Source organism: Panulirus ornatus, chromosome 41, assembly GCF_036320965.1.
Source record: "Panulirus ornatus isolate Po-2019 chromosome 41, ASM3632096v1, whole genome shotgun sequence".
Lineage (NCBI taxonomy): Eukaryota > Metazoa > Arthropoda > Malacostraca > Decapoda > Palinuridae > Panulirus > Panulirus ornatus.
The window spans coordinates 13529809-13552869 of record NC_092264.1 but is presented as its reverse complement, the minus strand read 5'-3'; the positions used below and the strand labels follow the sequence as shown (position 1 = coordinate 13552869).

The 23061-nt window shown below is 43.8% G+C and overlaps 1 protein-coding gene across 3 annotated transcripts in view; it reads left to right on the top strand.

Moving 5' to 3' along the window:
- Positions 1-23061, top strand: part of LOC139761682 (neurotrypsin-like) — a 92246-nt gene that overhangs the window by 53772 nt on the left and 15413 nt on the right. For all 3 annotated transcript variants that reach the window (XM_071686012.1, XM_071686013.1, XM_071686014.1), the window contains 5 exons: positions 2234-2350; positions 2611-2804; positions 4421-4580; positions 9902-10045; positions 16236-16345. In XM_071686012.1, coding sequence (XP_071542113.1) covers positions 2234-2350; positions 2611-2804; positions 4421-4580; positions 9902-10045; positions 16236-16345 — 725 coding nt within the window. The remainder of the gene's footprint in view (positions 1-2233; positions 2351-2610; positions 2805-4420; positions 4581-9901; positions 10046-16235; positions 16346-23061) is intronic.

Here is a 23061-nt window from a genome sequence, read left to right as displayed (position 1 = left end):
AAAACACCCTCTTCTGCTCTCTCAACCACACTCTTTTTATTTCCACACATCTCTCTTACCCTTACATTACTTACTCGATCAAAACACCTCACACCACATATTGTCCTCAAACATCTCATTTCCAGCACATCCACCCACCTGCGCACAACTCTATCCATAGCCCACGCCTCGCAACCATACAACATTGTTGGAACCACTATTCGCCCCCTCCCCCACCCTATAATTCACTTCCGCTTCCATGGTTCCATCCGCTGCCAGATCCACTCCCAGATATCTAAAACACTTCACTTCCTCCAGTTTTTCTCCATTCAAACTTACCTCCCAATTGACTTGACCCTCAACCCTACTGTACCTAATAACCTTGCTCTTATTCACATTTACTCTCAACTTTCTTCTTTCATACACTTTACCCCTTGAGCACAACGGTACGAACTCCTTGAACACAACAGTACGACCCGTTGAGCACGACAGCACGACTCTTTTGAACACAACAGTACGACCCCTTGAGCACGACGGTACGAATCCTTGAACACGACGGCACGATCCTTGAACACGACGGTGCGACACTTTAGCACGACAGCACAATCCTTTAGCACGATAGCACGACCCTTGAGCACGACAATACGACCCTTGAGCACGACAATATGACCCTTGAGCACGACAGTAAAAACCTTGAGCATGACGGTACGACCCTTGAGCACGACAGTAAGACCCTTGAGCACGACAGTACGACCCATGAGCACGACAGTACGACCCATTGAGCACGACATTACAAACAAACCTTGAGCAGACAGTACGACCCAGTGAGCACGACATTACAAACAAACCTTGAGCAGACAGTACGACCCATTAAGCACGACATTACAAACCTTGAGCACGACAGTACGACCCACTGAGCACGACAGTATGACCCTTGCGCACGACAGTACGACCCATTGATCACGACAGTACGACCCATTGAGCACGACATTACAAACCTTGATCACGACAGTACGACCCATTGAGCACGACAGTATGACCCTTGAGCACGACAGTACGACCCATTGAGCACGACAGTATGACCCTTGAGCACGACAGTACGACCCATTGAGCACGACAGTATGACCCTTGGTATAGGAGAGTGTCACCTTTTGACCTCAGGCTCTGGAGTCATGTCAACATGTCCACATCACCATACCATCCCAAGAGAAGTCACACATCGCATCTAAGGTCACTGATGGGAAACCCTTTGAGAAGAATGAACGAGAGACACGCAAAGGTTCATGTGGCAGACCCAACTGTGAAATGGCTAAGGGAGGTTGAGGCATCACCTCGAGTTCTGAAATGGCAACAGCTCGGTTCTGAAATGGCAACACCTCGGTTCTGAAAAGGCAACACCTCGGTTCTGAAATGGCAACTCCTCGGTTCTGAAATGGCAACACCTTGGTTCTGAAATGGCAACAGTTCGGTTCTGAAATGGCAACAGCTCGGTTCTGAAATGGCAACACCTCGGTTCTGAAATGGCAACAGTTCGGTTCTGAAATGGCAACACCTCGGTTCAGAAATGGCAACACCTCGGTTCAGAAATGGCAACAGCTCGGTTCTGAAATGGCAACACCTCGGTTCCGAAATGGCAACAGCTCGGTTCTGAAATGGCAACACCTCGGTTCTGAGGCTCCTCACCGTCGGATCTCTGTTCATGGTGGGAGAGTCTCATGTTGGATATGTGTAGTGATGATGCTGGGAGAGTCTCATGTTGGATATGTGTAGTGATGATGCTGGGAGAGTCTCATGTTGGATATGTGTAGTGATGATGCTGGGAGAGTCTCATGTTGGATATGTGTAGTGATGATGCTGGGAGAGTCTCATGTTGGATATGTGTAGTGATGATGCTGGGAGAGTCTCATGTTGGATATGTGTAGTGATGATGCTGGGAGAGTCTCATGTTGGATATGTGTAGTGATGATGCTGGGAGAGCTGTTGCCTCACCTGTTACGCTGGAATCTGTCAATCACAAAAATGCAAACCGATATTATACATATGTACCATCTGGTGAGCTTAGTGTTTCTACTTCATGGGTCAGTCTGTGACTTACACTTAATTATAAGTGTACAAGTGATGAAAGTGAGACAATGTGTGTGTATTTCAGTGGGTTCTGTAGCCATGAGCGCTAGTGCTTGTGGTGTAGTGTAGTGTACAGGGGGGGGTTTGCTGGTGTTGTGCTGAGATATAACCAGAACTGATGTTGGCGTAGGGGCTGGAGCTGCGGCTGGCTGGGGGCTCGAACCCGGACACTGGCGTCGTCGAGGCCAAGATGGGGAACGTCTGGGGCAGCTTTTGCGATGCTGATTTTGACGACTTCGATGCCCAGGTGAGGAAAATCATGTGTTTGTTGCTACCAGAACTTCCATCAGTACAGGCACGTAGCACAAGATCACCCATCTCTACGTAATTTACATAAATCATGAAATAATATGCCTTTATCCTGGGAATAAATCATTTATTCATATAGCTCTCGGGAGAATCATTACTTATTTTCAGTTACGTATCTTGTGTCAACTTCTAGTTCAGTAGTTGTGGGAGGGAGGTGCGTAAGAGAGTGGAGTAATGTACGTGGGAGGTGGTCCGCAGGTGGTGTGTCGTCAACTAGGGTATGTTGATGGTATATCGACCAGCGGCCTAGCAGCCCGCCCGACCCCCGGACCAATGTGGCACATTCGACTCGACTGTCTGGGTCAAGAGCACACCCTGCAAGAGTGTCGCATTCGGTTTCTGAACGGTACCTGCTCAAGGAGCAGCGCTGCAAGCGTTAGATGCTTTAACACGTAAGTGTGTTTTGTGTGTGTTGCCTGTGGGCGCAGCTGCAACACCCATCACCAGTGTGTGTGTGTTGCCTGTGGGCGCAGCAGCAACACCCATCACCAGTGTGTGTGTGTGTGTTGCCTGTGGGCGCAGCTGCAATACCTATCACCAGTGTGTGTGGTTGCCTGTGGGCGCAGCTGCAACACCCATCACCAGTGTGTGTGTGTTGCCTGTGGGCGCAGCAGCAACACCCATCACCAGTGTGTGTGTGTGTGTTGCCTGTGGGCGCAGTGCAACACCCATCACCAGTGTGTGTGTGTGTTGCCTGTGGGCGCAGTGCAACACCCATCACCAGTGTGTGTGTGTGCGTTGCCTGTGGGCGCAGTGCAACACCCATCACCAGTGTGTGTGTGTGTGTGTGTTGCCTGTGGGCGCAGCTGCAATACCTATCACCAGTGTGTGTGTGTGTTGCCTGTAGGCGCAGCTGCAACACCCATCACCAGTGTGTGTGTGTGTGTTGCCTCTGGGTGCAGCTGCAACACCCATCACCAGTGTGTGTGTGTGTTGCCTGTGGGCGCAGCTGCAACACCCATCACCAGTGTGTGTGTGTGTTGCCTGTGGGCGCAGCTGCAACACCCATCACCAGCGTGTGTGTGTTGCCTCTGGGTGCAGCTGCAACACCCTTCACCAGTGTGTGTGTGTTGCCTGTGGGCGCAGCTGCAACACTCATCACCAGCACTAGAGGCGAGGGAAGTATGGCGCTATATGGTGGCAGAACCAGAGGAAGAGATGAGGAGATGCACTACTGAAAGCAGCCGGCAGGTGTGTGTGTGTGTGTGTGTGTGTGTACAAACAAGACACTAAAATCCATCCTAGATAATACGGTAGTGCTATACCCATTAGCATTACTTTCTACACTACTGTGATGAGCGCGGGCCCATTTGGGTATAATATTACTGACAAGTCTTCTATCGTGTAAACATGTAACTCTAGCCAGTCGTCGTACATTAACAACAGTGACTGAATATTATCAATACTCTGCTTCTTGGTCCCCACCTCTGTTGTGCCTCGTACAGCCACACACACACACACACACACTGGTCATCTTCGTTATCCTCCCTCCCTCCCAATCATCTCTCTCGCACGGCGAAACCACAAACCAGAATATTTACTGCACATTTGTCTTGATTATATTTACGCTACATTTTCACGTTTCCTATGAGCCTGAGTGGTAAGTGTATTCCCTATAGAATATAAGCTTCCCTCATTCACTGGGAGCAGTAGTTTCGTGTTCTGATGATGTAAGGAGAATTTTCCGCTCAACACACTGGCATGATCACCGTTGGCCGATGGCCAAGTTCAGATGTCTGATTTCTAGTCTGTCTTGTAGCCCCGAGTCTGACTGAACACCAGTTTCTTGAGCTATGGCGATGATTCTTTCAGTGGCATATAAATATATAAATAACATAGAGTCCTTTTAGAGTTTGCTGCTATGAAGCAGAGTGTGACATGGGCCAATGCGCAGTTACTACTGTAAACAGGGCTTGCGAAATGGACGGCGCCATGAAGGCGCTGTTGCCAGCCGTATGATGTTGGACAACTAGATCCTCACATTCCTTGCCTTCGTCATGTGTTTCAGGGCTGGGTTCGTGGATGATGCCCTGAAGGCACTCCTGCCAGCCGACTGTGGCGTCCTGGAGGAAGCCTCCGACCAGTTCATCATTCGGCTGGCCAAGATCCGCGGAGGCTCACACCCCACGCGCTTCAACTCCCCCTGGCTTGCCTCACTCCGATCACAGGTGAGTTGCCAGTCTCGCTGGCCATGCAGGAAGTACACATCTCTCGTGGAAAATAATCACATTCAGACTCCATCCAGGGTTTCCAGTCATGAAGGAGGTGATGTTATCTGTCACCTACTGACTCTGTATGGGTAGGGCACACACCAGTTGACAATCTGTTGTGCACAGTTATATTTCGAGATATCTGTTGTCTCCCTATTATTTTATGGTCAAACTCTGGTCACATATGTGTATCATTATAAATGATATCTGTTATATAATGCATTTTCATCTAAAAAGCTGATTCTCTTCCTGTTTTAACTACATTGTCGGTAGTGGTTTAGGCAAGGGTGCGTGATGTCTGCACGGTTGTTTAATTTGTTTATGGATGGGGTTGTTAGGGAGGTGAATGCAAGAGTTTTGCAGAGAGAGGCAAGTATGCAGTCTGCTGTGGATGAGAGGGCTTGGGAAGTTGGTCAGTTCTTGTTCGCTGATGATACAGCGCTGGTGCTGATTCGAGTGAGAAACTACAGAAGTTGGTGACTGAGTTTGGTAAAGTGTGTGAGAGAAGAAAGCTGAGAGTAAATGTGAATATGAGCAAGGTACAGTAGGTACAGTAGGGATGAGGGACAAGTTAACTGGGAGGTAAGTTTGAATGGAGAAAAACTGGAGGAAGTGAAGTGTTTTAGATATCTGGGAGTGGATTTGGCAGCGGATGGAACCATGGAAGCATAAGTGAGTCACAGGGTGGGGTAGGGGGCAAGGTTCTGGGAGCGTTGAAGAATGTGTGGAAGGCGAGAACGTTATCTCGGAGAGCAAAAATGGGCATGTCAAGGAATAGTGGTTCCAACAATGTTATATGGTTGCGAGGCATGGGCTATAGATAGAGTTGTGCGGAGGTGGGTGGATGTTTTGGAAATGAAATGTTTGAGGACAATATGTAGTGTGAGGTGGTTTGATCGAGTAAGTAATGAAAGGGTAAGAGAGATGTGTGGTAGTAAAAAGACTGTGGTTGAGAGAGCAGAAGAGGGTGCATTGAAATGGTTGGTCACATGTAGAGAAAGAGTGAGGAAAGATTGACAAAGAGGATATATGTGTCAGAGGTTGAGGGAACGAGGAGAAGTGGGAGACCAAATTGGAGGTGGAAGGATGGAGTGAAATAAAGATTTTGAGCGATCGGAGCCTGAACATACAGAAGGATGAAAGGCGTGCAAGGAATAGAGTGAACTGGAACGATGTGGTATACCGGGGTCGACGTGCTGTCAGTGGATTGAACTAGGGCATGTGAAGCGTCTGGGGTAAACCATGGAAAGTTTTGTGGGGCCTAGATGTGGAAAGGGAGCTGTGGTTTCGGTGCATTACACATGACAGCTAGAGACTGAGGGTGGACGAATGTGGCCTTTGTTGTCTTTTCCTAGCGCTACCTCGCACACATGAGGGGAGAGGGGGTTGTTATTTCATGTGTGGCGAGGTGGCGATGGGAATGAATAAAGGCAGACAGTATGAATTATGTACATGTGTATATATGTATATGTCTGTGTGTGTTTATACATGTATACGTTGAGATGTATAGGTATGTATATTTGCGTGTGTGGACGTGTATGTATATACATGAGTATGTGGGTGGGTTGGGCCATTCTTTCGTCTGTTTCCTTGCGCTACCTCGCTAACGCGGGAGACCGACTAAGTATGATAATAATAATAATGATGATAATAAATAAATAAATAAATAAATAAATAAATAAATAAATAAATATATATATATATATATATATATATATATATATATATATATATATATATATATATATATATATATATATATATGTGTGTGTGTGTGTGTGTGTGTGTGTGTGTGTTTGTGTGTGTGTATGAAGAGGAAGTCAAGCGGGGAGTGCTCAACCTCCTTGAAAGCTAAGGTAAGGGTGTCTGAATGCGTGCGGATGTAACTAAGATGAGAAGAGAGATAGGCAGTATGTTTAAGGAAAGAAATCTGGATGATCTGGCTCTGGGTGAAAAGAGCTCAACGGCTAAGAGAATGAATGGTTTAGAAATGTCTTGGGAGTAAAGTCAGGGTTGACGAGAGGACATGAGCTAAGGAAGGAGTAGCACAACTCCTACAGTAAGAGTTGTGGGAGTGTGTGAGTGTAATAAAGTGAATTCTAGATTGATGTGGATAAAACTTAAAGTGGCTTATTGGTGCCTATGCACCAGGCCATGAGAAGAAAGACATTGAGAGGCAGTGTTTTGGGAGCAGTTGAGTGAGTGTGTCAGCAGTTTTGGTGCAAGAAACCGGGTATTAATGATGGGTGATTTGAATGCGAAGGTAAATAATGTGGCAATTGAGGGTATAATTGGTGGGTATGGGGTCGAAATGGTGAAGAGCTTGTTGACTTGTGCTGAAAAAAAGGCTGGCAATAGGAAATACCTGGCTTGAAGAGAGAGACATACGGAAATATGGTCAACAGGCATTATCAAATTACGTATTTATTGAAAGACGTGTAAAAGAAAGACTTACTGACATAAATGTGCTGAGAGGGATAGCTGGTGGGATGTCTGATCACTATCTTGGGGAGGCAAAAGTGAAGATTTGAAGAGGTTTTCGAACACGAGGAGACAGTGTCGGAGGAAGCGTGTGGTGAGAGTAAGTGAGCTGAGAAAGGAGACCTGTGTGAAGAAATACCGGGAGAGATTGAGTGTTGAATGGTAGAAGGCGAGAGCAAATGAAGGGAGGGGAGTGGGTGAGGAATGGGTGGTATTTAGTGAAGCAGCGATGGCATGTGCAAGATGGGAACTGGGCAGACTAGAAAGGGTAGTTAGAGGTAGGATGAAAAGCTAAAGTTGTTAGTGAAAGAAAATAAAGGCGTTTGGACGGTACTTACAAGGATGGAGTAGGAGTGCAAATGACTGGAGATGTATAAGAGAAAGCGGCAGGAGGTCAAGGGAAAGGTGCAGGGGTTGAAAAAGAGGGCAAGTGAGGTATGGATGGAGTGGAATAAGCTTTGAGAATTTAAGGCAAGATCATTCAGTAGGGTACGTGGCATGCAAGGCGATACATCACATTGGAATGATGTGGTATAAAGTGAATATCGTGCTGTCAGTGGGTTGAATTAAGACACAAGAAGCGGTCGGAGGAATCCACGGAAAGGCCTAGTTAAGGACAGTTGGCTGCAAATGACTGGGAGTTGTACAAAAGAAAGCGGCAGGAGGTCAAGAGGAAGGTGCAAAAGTTGAAAAAGAGGGCAAATGAGAGTTGGGGTGAAAGAGTATCATTAAACTTTAAGGAGAATAATAATGTTTTGAAAGGAGGTAAATAACGTGCGTAAGACACGAGAACAAATGGGAGCACCAGTGAAGGATGATAAGGGGGTAAGTCATAACAGGTAGTGATGAAGTGAGGAGATGGAGTGAGTATTATGAAGGTTTGTTGAATGTGTTTGATGACTGAGTGCGAAGTGAGAGTCAGGGAGAGTGGTTTGAAGAAGAGAGAATGGGTAGTGAAAGCTTTGCGGAAGATGAAATCCGGCAAGGCTCCGGGTTTGGATGATATTGCAGTTGAATTTATTAAGAAAGGGGGCGACTCTATTGTTGATTGGTTGGTATGGATATTCAGTGTATGTATGAATCATGGTGAAATGCCTTGAGGATTGGCGGAATGCATGTATAATGCCACTGTACAAAGGCAAAGGGCATAAAGATGAGTGTTCAAACTACAGTGGAATCTGTTTGTTGAGTATTTCTGGCAAATTGTATGGGAGGGTGAAGGAATGTACAGAGCATTAGATTGGAGAGAGGCAGTGTGGTTTCAGAAGCGGTAGAGGATGTGTGGATCAAGTGTTTGCTTTAAAGAATGTGTGAGAAATACTTAGAAAAACAGATGGATTTGTATGTGGCATTTATGGATCTGGAGAAGGCAAATGATAGAGTTGATAGAGATGCTTTGAGGAAAGTCTTAAGAGTTAAAGGCGTGGGAGGTAAGCTGCTAGAAGCAGAGAAGTTTTTATCAAGGGTAAAAGGCATGTGTACGAGTAAGAAGAGAGGAGAGTGATTGGTTCCCAGTGAAGGTCGGTCTGCGGCAGGGGTGTGTGATGTTTCCTTGGTTGTTTAATGTGTCTATGAATGGGGTGGTTAGGGAGGTAAATACAAGAGTTTTGGAGAGGGGCGAGTACGCAGTCTGTTGAAGATGAGAGGGTTTGGGAAGTGAGCCACTTGTTTGTCGATGATACAACACTGGTGGCTGATTCGAGTGAGAAACTGCAGAAGTTGGTTGGAAAAGTGAGTGAAAGGAGGAAGTTGAGAGTAAATGTGCATAAGAGGAAGGTTATTAGGCTCAGCAGGGTTTAGGGACAAGTGAGTGGGGATGTAAGTTTGACTGGGGAAAAACTGGAGGAAGTGAAGTGTTTTAGATATCTGAGAGTGGACTTAGTTGCGAATGGAACCATGAAAGTGGGTCATAGGGTGGAGGAGGGGGCGAAGGTTCTGGAGCGATGAAGAATTTGTGGAAAGAGAGAACGTTATCTCGAAGAGCAAAAATGAGTAGGTTTAAAGGAATAGTGGTTCCAACAATATTATATGGTTGCGAGGCATGGGCTATAGATAGGATTGCATGGAGGGTGGATGTGTTAGAAATGAAATGTTTGAGAACAATATGTGGTGTGAATTGGTTTGATCGAGTAAGTAATGAAAGGATAAGAGAGATGTGTGGTAATAAAAAGTGTGGTTAAGAGAGCGGAAGAGAGTGTGTCGAAATGGTTTGGACATATGGATGAATGAGTGAGGAAAGGTTGACAAAGAGGATACATGTGTCAGAGGTGGAGGAACAAGGAAAAGCGGCAGACCAAATTGGAGGTGGAAGGATGGAGTGAAAAAGATTTGGAGCGATGGGGCTTGAAGATGCAAGAGGGCAAGAGACGTGCAAGGAACAGTGTGAATTGGTACGATGTGATATACAGGCGTCGACTTGGTCAGTGGACTGAATCAGGGCATGTGAAACGTCTGGGGTAAACTATGGAAAGGTCTATGGGGCTTGGATGATGATGGGGAGCTGTGGTTTCGGTGTATTACACATAAAAGCTACAGACTGAAGTGTGAACGAGTGTGGCCTTTTTTATCTGTTTTCCTGGCACTACCTCGCTGACGCAGGGGGTGACGATGCTGTCTGTTTCCTGTAGGGCAGAGTGGTGCCGGGAATGGATGAAGGTAAGCGAGAGAGAGAGAGAGAGAGAGAGAGAGAGAGAGAGAGAGAGAGAGAGAGAGAGAGAGAGAGAGAGAGAGAGAGAGAGACCAGCACCAAAACACAAGCTTCACCACATCAAAGTAACCTTGATTCTCTTGCCGTACAGAAGGGACACCTCGAGTGTGGAGCTTTCATCATCTCGGAGGATTACCTGATCACAGCCGCCCACTGCTTCAACAGGGGAGGCGTCCTCAACTTTAAGGTCAGGGTGGGTGACCACAACGAGAACTTCAGGGAAGAATTTGAAGAGGTGATGACTTCAGCCTGAACTACCTATCCTCTAACTACAGCCATAAGTCCCTCTATCGTTAATAGGCTTTTCGTAAGGTAACGATCTCTGCTTAATTACTTTTACGAACACACAGTGTATCATGGAAGACACTCCACAGGTATTACCTGTGTGGACGCGTCGCCATCCAAGTCTGTCATCCATGCTCACCTTCAACTGTCATCCATGATCTCTCACTTATGCTCGCTCACCTTCATCTGTCATCCATGATCTCTCACTTAAGCACGCTCACCTTCACCTGTCATCCATGCTCACCTTCATCTGTCATCCATGATCTCTCACTTATGCTCGCTCACTTTCACCTGTCATCCATGCTCACCTTTATCATCCATGCTCACCCTCATTCTCTCTATATGTCCAAACCACTTCAACACACCCTCCTCTGCTCTCTCAACCTTACACCACATATTGTCCTCAAACATTTCATTTCCAACACATCCACCCTCCTCCAAACAACCCTATCTACAGCCCATGCCTCGCAACCATATAATATTGTTGGAATTACCATTCCATCAAACGTACCTTTTTTTGCTCTCCGAGATAACATTCTTCTTCCACACATTTTTCATCGCTTCCAGAACCTTCGCCCCCTCACCCACCCTGTGATTCACTTCCGCTTTCATAGTTCCATTCGCCGCTAAGTCCACCCCCAGATATCTAAAACACTTCACTTCCTCCAATTTTTCTCCATTTAAACTTACATCCCAACTAACTTGACCCTCAACCCTACTGAACCTAATAACCTTGCTCTTATTCACATTCACTCTCAACTTTCTCCTTTCACAAACCTTTCCAAACTGTCACCAACCTCTGCAGTTTCTCACCCGATTCAGCCACCATCATCGGCGAACAACAACTGACTCACCTCCCTGGCCCTTTCATTCACAACAGAGTGCATACTCGCCCCTCTCCAAAACTCTATCACCTACTTCCCAAAGCACACCATCCATTAACAAATTAAACAACCATGGGAACATCACACAACCCTGCCGAAGACCGGCCTTCAATGGGAACCAGTCACTCTCTTCCTACTCGTACACATGCCTTACATCTTTGGTAAAAACTTTTCATTGCTTCTAGCAGCTTACTTCCCACACCACATACTCTAAAGACCTTCCACGAAGCATGTCTATTAACCCTATCATATGCCTTCTCCAGATTCATAAATGCCACATACAAAGCCATCTCTTTTTCTAAGTACTTATCACGCACAATCTTCAAAGCGGACACCTGATCAACACATCCTCTATTACTTCTGAAACCACACTGCTCCTCCCCAGTCTGTACATACCTTCACCCTCTCAATCAATACCCTCTCATACAATCACCCAAGAATACTCATTAAATTTATGCCTTTGTAGTGAGAACACTCACCTTTATCCTCTTTGCCTTTGTACAACGGCACTATACATGCATTCCGCCAATCCTCAGGCACTTTACCCTAATCCATACGTACACTGAATCAACAACACAGTCACCCTCTCTCTAAATAAATTCTAGTGCAGTACCATCCAAACCCGCCGCCTTGCCGGCTTTCATCTTCCGCAAAGCTTTCACTACTTCTCTCTTAACCAAACGATTCTCCCTGACCCTCTCACTTTGCACCCCATCTCAACCAAAACACCCTACATTTACCACTCTATCATCAAACTCATTCAACAAACCTTCAAAATACTCACTCTAGCTCCTTCACACTTCATCACTACCCGTTATTACCTTCCTCATTTGCCCCCTTTCACCCGTTCCCATTTGTTCTCTGTCTTACGTATGTTATTTACCTCCTTCCAAAAATCTTTTTTATTCTCCCTAAAGTTTAATGATACTCTCTCACCCCAATTCTCATCTGCCGTCTTTTTCAACCCTTGCACCTTCCTCTTGACCTCCTGCCTCTTCTTTTATACATCTCCCAGTCATTTGCACTCCTTCCTTGTATATATCGTCCAAAGGCCTCTCTTTTCTCTTTCACTAACAGCTTTTACTTTTTCATCCCTACCACTCACTACCATTTCAATTCTTCCAACCTCCCACCTTTCTCATGGCACATGCATCTTTTGCACATGCCATCACTGCTTCCCTAAATACATCCCATTCCGCCCCCACTCCCCTCACGTCATTTGCTCTCACCTTTTGTCATTCTACTCTCAATCTATCCTGGTACTTCCTCACACGAGTCTCATTTCCAAGCTCACTTACGCTCACCACTCTCTTCTCCCCAGCATTCTCTCTTCTTTACTGAAATCCTGCCCCTCTCAGCACATTAGCATCAAAAAGTCTCTCTTTTACACGCCTATCAATTAACACGTAATCCAACAATGCCCTTTGATCATCTTTCCTACTCACATACGTATACCTATGTATATCTCTCTTTTTAAACCAGGTGATCACCAGTCTTTTTTCAGCACACAAATCCACAAGCTCTTCACCATTTCCACTTACAACACTGAACACCCTATGTACACCAATTATACCCTCAACTGCCACATTACTCACTTTCGCATTCAAATCACCCATCACTAATACCCGGTCTCGTGCACCAAAGCTGCTGACACACTCACTCATTTCCTCCCAAAACACTTGCCTCTCATGATCTTTCTTCTCATGACCAGGTGCATATGCACCAATAATCACCCATCTCTCTCCATCCACTTTCACTTTTACCCACATCAATCTAGAATTTATTTTCTTGCACTCTATCACACACTCCCACAACTCCTGCTTCAAGAGTAGTGCTACTCCTTCCTTAGCTCTAGTCCTCTCACCAACCCCTGACTTTACTCCCAAGACTTTTCCAAACCATTCTCTTCCTTTACCCTTGAACTTCATTTCACTCAGAGCCAGAACATCCTAGTTTCTTTCCTCAAAAATACGACCTACCTCTCCTCTCTTCTCATCTTTTTACATACACACGTATTCAGACACCCCAGTCTGAGCCTTTGAGGAGGATGACGCCTTCTTCTGTTTCCCCTTTTAGAAATTAAAATTCGAGGAGAGGGTTTCTAGCACCCCGCTCCCGCCCCTTATAGTCGCCTTCTAAGACACGCTGGGAATACATGGGAAGTATTTTCTCTCCTATCCCCTATATATACAAATAAACGTATGTGAGTAGAAAAGATGGCCAGTAGGCATTACTGGAGTTCATATTATTTGTTAGCGTGTAATTGAGACTCTTATGTAAATGTGTTCAGAGGACCAGCTGTCCTATGGAAGCGAGGATGAAGATGAGTAGAGGTTTTCGAAAAAGAGGAGAGAATTTAGGGTAGAAGAGAGTGGTGAGAGTAAGTGAGTTTGGAAAGGACACTTGTGTGAAGAAATATCAGAAGAGACTGAGTACAGAATGACAAAAGGTGAGACTAAATGAAGGAACGGGAGTGGGTAAGAGAGAGGAGGTTGGCAGATTAGAACGGGTAGTGAGTGGTGGGATGAAGAAGTATTACTTCTTCAAAGTTGCTGATGAAAGAGAAAAGAGAGGCGTTGGGAGGATACCCGCAAGGAAAATGTACTTAGACTGGAGGATGTTTAAGGGAAAGCGGCAGGGAGGTCAAGAGGAGAGGGTCCCGGTGTTAAAGAAAAAAAAAAGGGGGGGGGGGAGATAAGAGTTGGGCTAAGTATCAGTAAACTTTCGGAAAAAGGTGTTTTATAATGTGCAAGAAACAAGAGAACAAATGAGAATATTGGTAAAGGGGGCAGAAGGGAAATACAGGTAGTTATGATGCGAGGAAGAGATGGAGTGAGTATTTTGAAGGACTGTTGAATGTGTTTGATGAATGAGTGGCTGATGTAGAGTGCTTTGGTCAGGTGGTGTGCGAAAAGAGGTCAGGGAGAGTGGTTTGGTGAAAAGAGAGGAGGTGGTGAAAGCCTTGCGGAAGATGAAATTCGGCAAGGCGGATGGTACGGATGGTACTGCATATGAGTTTATTAAAAAAAAAAAAAAAGGGGGCGAGTTGTGTTGTTGATTGGCTGGTAAGGACTTTCGATTTTGTATGGATCATTGTAATGTGCTTAAGAATTGGCGGGATGCCAGTGAAAGGCAAGGGGGTTAGGGGTGAGTGTTCAATTTGTAGAGGTAAAAGTCTGCCGTGTACCTCATACGTTATATGGGAGGGTATTGACTGAGAGGGTGAAGGCACGTATAGAGCATCAGATTGGGGAAGCACAGTGTGGTTTCAGAATTGAAAGAGGATGTGTGGATCAGGTGTTTGCTTTAAAATATGTTTATGAAAAATACTTAGAGAAGCAGATGGATCTGTATGTGGCATTTATGGATCTGAAGAAAGAGTGTAATGCGACTGATAGAGATGACTTGCGGAAGGTCTGAAGAATATATACCATGTGGGAGGAAAGCTGCTGAAAGCAGAGAGAGATTTCGATCGTAAGGCATGTGTTCGAGTAGGAAGAGAGGAGAGTGAATGGTTCCAAGTTAAGGTTGGTCTGTTGTAGGGTTGTGTGATGTCGCTATGATTTTTAAATTTGTTTACGGATGGGTTGGTAAGGGAGGTAAATGTTAAGAGTCTCGGAGACTGGGAAGAGTATTCAGTCTGTAGGGAATGAGAAGGCCTGGGATGTGAGTCAGCTGTTTGCTGATGATGCAGCACTAGTGGCTAATTCGAGTAAGGAATTGCATAACTTGTTGACTGAGTTTGGAAGAATATGCGAGAGGAGAAAGTTGAGAGTAAATATGACTAAAAACAAGATTATTAGGTTTAGCAAGGTTGAGGAACTAGATAGTAGGGGTGTGTTTGAAGAAAAATGAGAGGAGTTTGAAGTGCTTTTAGATAATTGTCTCGTCTTTTTCCTTTTTGGAATCCTTCCTATATTTCAAGTGAGGAACGGCCTTGATGTAGACCTTTGATCGTGACTAGAGCCTCCAACGCAAAAAGGAAAAAAAGAAAATGAAAAAAGAATAAACGGAAGATGCGAGTCACAGGGTGGGTGAGGAGGCGGAGGTTCTCGGAAGGCTGAAGAATGTGTGAAGAGAGTCATCTGAGAGGGCAAAAATGAGTATGTTTGAAAGAACGGTAGCACCAACAATATCATATAGATGCGAGGCACGGGTCATAGATAGGGTTGTGCAGAGGAGGGTGGATGTGTTGGAAATGAAAAGTTTGAGGACAATATGTAGTGTGAGGTGGTTTGATCAAGTAAGTTATAAAAAGGTAAGTGAGATGTGTGGTTGAGAGAAGTGGGGAAGGGTATGTGGAAATGGTTTGGACACATGGAAAGAATGAGTGAGGAAAGGGGATAAATGTGCAGAAGTGGAGGGAACAAGGAGAAGCGGGAGACCAAATTGGAGATGGTACGATGGAGTGAAAACGATTTTGAGAGATCGGGGCCTTGAACATACAGGAGGGTTTAAAGGAGTAGGCTCCGGGATAGAGTGCATTGGAACGATGTGGTATACTGGGGTCGACCTTACAACGTTGTCGAAAGCACCCCTACAGTACGTCATACCCTCGATAAAGTGAATGAAATACAAAATAGAGAGAAGATACTGATTCACGGGATAATAATAATAATAATAATAATAATAATAATAATAATGATAATACTACTAATAATAATGATAATAGTAATAATAACAATAATAATAGTAATAATAATAATAATAATACTAATAATAATAATAATAATACTGATAATAATAAAGATAATAATAATAATAATAATAATAATAATAATAATAATAATAATAATAATAAGTGCCAGTGGGGAACGTCTCCCGCAATTCAAGAGAATTCGGTATTGACTGGCGTCCCGGAGCAATGTCATCATTTCTCTGGTGGTCGCTGATTGGCTTGTGGACGGTCTCCGCAGCCTAGCCATAGCCGGCCAGCGGGGGACGGAGAAGCCAGTATCTGCCGGCCAGTAAGACAGGCAGAGGGTTTGAGGATTTTTAAACCCCGATTTTACCCTAAATAATCTTACTTAGTTGTGGAAGACACTACAGAGCAAGGCACTGCTCCAAGCGCAACAGACAGGTGAGGCACATTACTTCAAAAACTACGAGCATCTGTAGAATCAGTCTTCATCACTTTTATAAACATGTAGATCATCCCATATATCTCATATACGATCATATTAGTTAGGGTTAAAGTAGAAGACGAAGTTCAGCCTGAAAGAAGACAAGAAATATTGAAGTCTTCCCTCATTTCAGGAGTTTGATATTGAAAAAATATGGATACACGAGAACTTAAATGCTTACACCTTCCTGGACAACGACATTGCCCTGATCAAGATCAAACGGGAGTATGGGCGAGGCATCACGTGAGTAAACCTTTGATAGTAAACCTTTGAGAGTAAACCTTTGAGAGTAAACCTTTGATAGTAAACCTTTGATAGTAAACCTTTGAGAGTAAACCTTTGATAGTAAACCTTTGAGAGTAAACCTTTGAGAGTAAACCTTTGATAGTAAACCTTTGAGAGTAAACCGTTGAGAGTAAACCTTTGATAGTAAACCTTTGAGAGTAAACCTTTGAGAGTAAACCTTTGATAGTAAACCTTTGATAGTAAACCTTTGAGAGTAAACCGTTGAGAGTAAACCGTTGATAGTAAACCTTTATTAGTAAACCCTTGATTGTAAACCGTTGATAGTAAGCCTTTGATAGTAAACCTTTGATAGCAAACCTTTATTAGTAAACCTTTGAGAGTAAACCGTTGATAGTAAACCTTTATTAGTAAACCCTTGATTGTAAACCGTTGATAGTAAGCCTTTGATAGTAAACCTTTATTAGTAAACCTTTGATTGTAAACCGTTGATAGTAAACCTTTGATAGTAAACCGTTGATAGTAAACCGTTGATAGTAAACCTTTGATAGTAAACCTTTGATAGTAAACCGTTGATAGTAAACCGTTGATAGTAAACCTTTATTAGTAAACCTTTGATTGTAAACCGTTGATAGTAAACCTTTGATAGTAAACCGTTGATAGTAAACCTTTGATAGTACAACTTTGATAGTAAACCTTTGATTGTAAACCTTTGAGAGTAAACCTTTGATAGCAAACCTTTATTAGTAAACCTTTGATTGTAAACCGTTGAGAGTAAACCTTTGATAGTAAACCGTTGATAGTAAACCTTTGATAGTAAACCTTTGATAGTAAACCTTTGATAGTAAACCTTTGATTGTAAACCGTTGATAGTAAACCTTTGAGAGTAAACCTTTGATAGTAAACCTTTGATAGTAAACCTTTGATAGTAAACCTTTGATAGTAAACCTTTGATTGTAAACCTTTGATAGTAAACCTTTGATTGTAAACCTTTGATTGTAAACCTTTGATTGTAAACCTTTGATAGTAAACCTTTGATTGTAAACCTTTGAGAGTAAACCTTTGATAGTAAACCTTTGAGAGTAAACCTTTGAGAGTAAACCTTTGATTGTAAACCTTTGATAGTAAACCGTTGATAGTAAACCGTTGATAGTAAACCTTTGATAGTAAACCTTTGAGAGTAAACCTTTGATCGTAAACCTTTGAGAGTAAACCTTTGATAGTAAACCGTTGATAGTAAACCTTTGATAGTAAACCGTTGATAGTAAACCGTTGAGAGTAAACCTTTGATAGTAAACCTTTGATAGTAAACCTTTGAGAGTAAACCTTTGATAGTAAACCTTTGATAGTAAACCGTTGAGAGTAAACCTTTGATAGTAAACCTTTGAGAGTAAACCTTTGAGAGTAAACCTTTGATAGTAAACCTTTGAGAGTAAACCTTTGAGAGTAAACCTTTGATAGTAAACCTTTGATAGTAAACCTTTGAGAGTAAACCTTTGAGAGTAAACCTTTGAGAGTAAACCTTTGATTGTAAACCTTTGAGAGTAAACCTTTGATAGTAAACCTTTGATAGTACATCTTTGATAGTAAACCTTTGAGAGTAAACCTTTGATAGTAAACCGTTGATAGTAAACCTTTGATTGTAAACCGTTGATAGTAAACCTTTGATAGTAAACCTTTGATAGTAAACCGTTGATAGTAAACCTTTGAGAGTAAACCTTTGATAGTAAACCTTTGATAGTAAACCTTTGATTGTAAACCTTTGAAAGTAAACCTTTGATAGTAAACCTTTGATTGTAAACCGTTGATAGTAAACCTTTGATAGTAAACCTTTGAGAGTAAACTTTTGATAGTAAACCTTTGAGAGTAAACTTTTGCAAAAGTCAGAGGATGACGAAGCTCTTCGTAATTTTGTACTTCATATTGTACCGCGTTAATAATGCCCGTGGATTTCTCTCAACATTTACTACAGCAGTGGGAAAAAAAAATGCTGTGGCACTTGTGAGGGAACGTCTTTATTTCCGATGAGGAGATTAAGAAACGGAAGTTTTCATTATGAAAGAAAAATGAAACCAAAGCAAGTAAGAAGACGAGTTTTCCCGTCTTTGTTTTGTTCCAATAATAATTCTATATGATACGTATAGTTCTGTCATTAAAAAAGAATAAAATAAAAAGTATATATATATATTTTTTTTTTATTATTATTATACTTTGTCGCTGTCTCCCGCGTTTGCGAGGTAGCGCAAGGAAACAGACGAAAGAAATGGCCCAACCCCCCCCCCCCCATACACATGTATATACATACGTCCACACACGCAAATATACATACCTACACAGCCTTCCATGGTTTACCCCAGACGCTTCACATGCCTTGATTCAATCCACTGACAGCACGTCAACCCCGGTATACCACATCGCTCCAATTCACTCTATTCCTTGCCCTCCTTTCACCCTCCTGCATGTTCAGGCCCCGATCACACAAAATCTTTTTCACTCCATCTTTCCACCTCCAATTTGGTCTCCCTCTTCTCCTTGTTCCCTCCACCTCCGACACATATATCCTCTTGGTCAATCTTTCCTCACTCATCCTCTCCATGTGCCCAAACCACTTCAAAACACCCTCTTCTGCTCTCTCAACCACGCTCTTTTTATTTCCACACATCTCTCTTACCCTTACGTTACTCACTCGATCAAACCACCTCACTCCACACATTGTCCTCAAACATCTCATTTCCAGCACATCCATCCTCCTGCGCACAACTCTATCCATAGCCCACGCCTCGCAACCATACAACATTGTTGGAACCACTATTCCTTCAAACATACCCATTTTTGCTTTCCGAGATAATGTTCTCGACTTCCACACATTCTTCAAGGCCAGCAGGATTTTCGCCCCCTCCCCCACCCTATGATCCACTTCCGCTTCCATGGTTCCATTCGCTGCCAGATCCACTCCCAGATATCTAAAACACTTCACTTCCTCCAGCTTTTCTCCATTCAAACTCACCTCCCAATTGACTTGACCCTCAACCCTACTGTACCTAATAACCTTGCTCTTATTCACATTTACTCTTAACTTTCTTCTTCCACACACTTTTCCAAACTCAGTCACCAGCTTCTGCAGTTTCTCACATGAATCAGCCACCAGCGCTGTATCATCAGCGAACAACAACTGACTCACTTCCCAAGCTCTCTCATCCCCAACAGACTTCATACTTGCCCCTCTTTCCAAAACTCTTGCATTTACCTCCCTAACAACCCCATCCATAAACAAATTAAACAAACATGGAGACATCACACACCCCTGCCGCAAACCTACATTCACTGAGAACCAATCACTTTCCTCTCTTCCTACACGTACACATGCCTTACATCCTCGATAAAAACTTTTCACTGCTTCTAACAACTTTCCTCCCACACCATATATTCTTAATACCTTCCACAGAGCATCTCTATCAACTCTATCATATGCCTTCTCCAGATCCATAAATGCTACATACAAATCCATTTGCTTTTCTAAGTATTTCTCACATACATTCTTCAAAGCAAACACCTGATCCACACATCCTCTACCACTTCTGAAACCACACTGCTCTTCCCCAATCTGATGCTCTGTACATGCCTTCACCCTCTCAATCAATACCCTCCCATATAATTTACCAGGAATACTCAACAAACTTATACCTCTGTAATTTGAGCACTCACTCTTATCCCCTTTGCCTTTGTACAATGGCACTATGCACGCATTCCGCCAATCCTCAGGCACCTCACCATGAGTCATACATACATTAAATAACCTTACCAACCAGTCAACAATACAGTCACCCCCTTTTTTAATAAATTCCACTGCAATACCATCCAAACCTGCTGCCTTGCCGGCTTTCATCTTCCGCAAAGCTTTCACTACCTCTTCTCTGTTTACCAAATCATTTTCCCTAACCCTCTCACTTTGCACACCACCTCGACCAAAACACCCTATATCTGCCACTCTATCATCAAACACATTCAACAAACCTTCAAAATACTCACTCCATCTCCTTCTCACATCACCACTACTTGTTATCACCTCCCCATTTGCGCCCTTCACTGAAGTTCCCATTTGCTCCCTTGTCTTACGCACTTTATTTACCTCCTTCCAGAACATCTTTTTATTCTCCCTAAAATTTAATGATACTCTCTCACCCCAACTCTCATTTGCCCTTTTTTTCACCTCTTGCACCTTTCTCTTGACCTCCTGTCTCTTTCTTTTAAACATCTCCCACTCAATTGCATTTTTTCCCTGCAAAAATCGTCCAAATGCCTCTCTCTTCTCTTTCACTAATACTCTTACTTCTTCATCCCACCACTCACTACCCTTTCTAATCAACCCACCTCCCACTCTTCTCATGCCACAAGCATCTTTTGCGCAATCCATCACTGATTCCCTAAATACATCCCATTCCTCCCCCACTCCCCTTACTTCCATTGTTCTCACCTTTTTCCATTCTGTACTCAGTCTCTCCTGGTACTTCCTCACACAGGTCTCCTTCTCAAGCTCACTTACTCTCACCACCCTCTTCACCCCAACATTCACTCTTCTTTTCTGAAAAGCCATACAAAGGCATGTGTACGTGTAGGAAGAGAGGAAAGTGATTGGTTCTCAGTGAATGTAGGTTTGCGGCAGGGGTGTGTGATGTCTCCATGGTTGTTTAATTTGTTTATGGATGGGGTTGTTAGGGAGGTAAATGCAAGAGTTTTGGAAAGAGGGGCAAGTATGAAGTCTGTTGGGGATGAGAGAGCTTGGGAAGTGAGTCAGTTGTTGTTCGCTGATGATACAGCGCTGGTGGCTGATTCATGTGAGAAACTGCAGAAGCTGGTGACTGAGTTTGGTAAAGTGTGTGGAAGAAGAAAGTTAAGAGTAAATGTGAATAAGAGCAAGGTTATTAGGTACAGTAGGGTTGAGGGTCAAGTCAATTGGGAGGTGAGTTTGAATGGAGAAAAACTGGAGGAAGTGAAGTGTTTTAGATATCTGGGAGTGGATCTGGCAGCGGATGGAACCATGGAAGCGGAAGTGGATCATAGGGTGGGGGAGGGGGCGAAAATTCTGGGGGCCTTGAAGAATGTGTGGAAGTCGAGAATATTATCTCGGAAAGCAAAAATGGGTATGTTTGAAGGAATAGTGGTTCCAACAATGTTGTATGGTTGCGAGGCGTGGGCTATGGATAGAGTTGTGCGCAGGAGGATGGATGTGCTGGAAATGAGATGTTTGAGGACAATGTGTGGTGTGAGGTGGTTTGATCGAGTGAGTAACGTAAGGGTAAGAGAGATGTGTGGAAATAAAAAGAGCGTGGTTGAGAGAGCAGAAGAGGGTGTTTTGAAATGGTTTGGGCACATGGAGAGAATGAGTGAGGAAAGATTGACCAAGAGGATATATGTGTCGGAGGTGGAGGGAACGAGGAGAAGAGGGAGACCAAATTGGAGGTGGAAAGATGGAGTGAAAAAGATTTTGTGTGATCGGGGCCTGAACATGCAGGAGGGTGAAAGGAGGGCAAGGAATAGAGTGAATTGGATCGATGTGGTATACCGGGGTTGACGTGCTGTCAGTGGATTGAATCAAGGCATGTGAAGCGTCTGGGGTAAACCATGGAAAGCTGTGTAGGTATGTATATTTGCGTGTGTGGACGTATGTATATACATGTGTTTGGGGGGGGGGGGGTTGGGCCATTTCTTTCGTCTGTTTCCTTGCGCTACCTCGCAAACGCGGGAGACAGCGACAAAGTATAATAAAAATAAATATATATATATATATATATATATATATATATATATATATATATATATATGTATATACGAATATAGTGCATATGAAGGCGCACTGTCATATTACATACAAACCTCCAATAGCCAGGATCGAACCCGGGACCTCTGCGTAACAGGGGTCCCGGGTTCGATCCTGGCTGTTGGAGGTTTGTATGTTATATATACATACACACACACACACACACACACATATATATTTATATATTTTGCTTTGTCGCTGTCTCCAGCGTTTGCGAGGTAGCGCAAGGAAACAGACGAAAGAAATGGCCCAACCCACCCCCATACACATGTATATACATACACGTCCACACACGCAAATATACATACCTATACATCTCAATGTACACATATATATACACACACAGACACATACATATATACCCATGCACACAATTCACACTGTCTACCTTTATTCATTTCCATCGCCACCTCGCCACACATGGAATACCATCCCCCTCCCCCCTCATGTGTGCGAGGTAGCGCTAGGAAAAGACAACAAAGGCCCCATTCGTTCACACTCAGTCTCTAGCTGTCATGCAATAATGCCCGAAACCACAGCTCCCTTTCAACATCCAGGCCCCACACAACTTTCCATGGTTTACCCCAGACGCTTCACATGCCCTGATTCAATCCACTGACAGCACGTCAACCCCGGTATACCACATCGATCCAATTCACTCTATTCCTTGCCCGCCTTTCACCCTCCTTCATGTTCAGGCCCCGATCACACAAAATCTTTTTCACTCCATCTTTCCACCTCCAATTTGGTCTCCCACTTCTCCTCGTTCCCTCTACCTCCGACACATATATCCTCTTGGTCGATCTTTCCTCACTCATTCTCTCCATGTGCCCAAACCATTTCAAAACACCCTCTTCTGCTCTCTCAACCACGCTCTTTTTATTTCCACACATCTCTC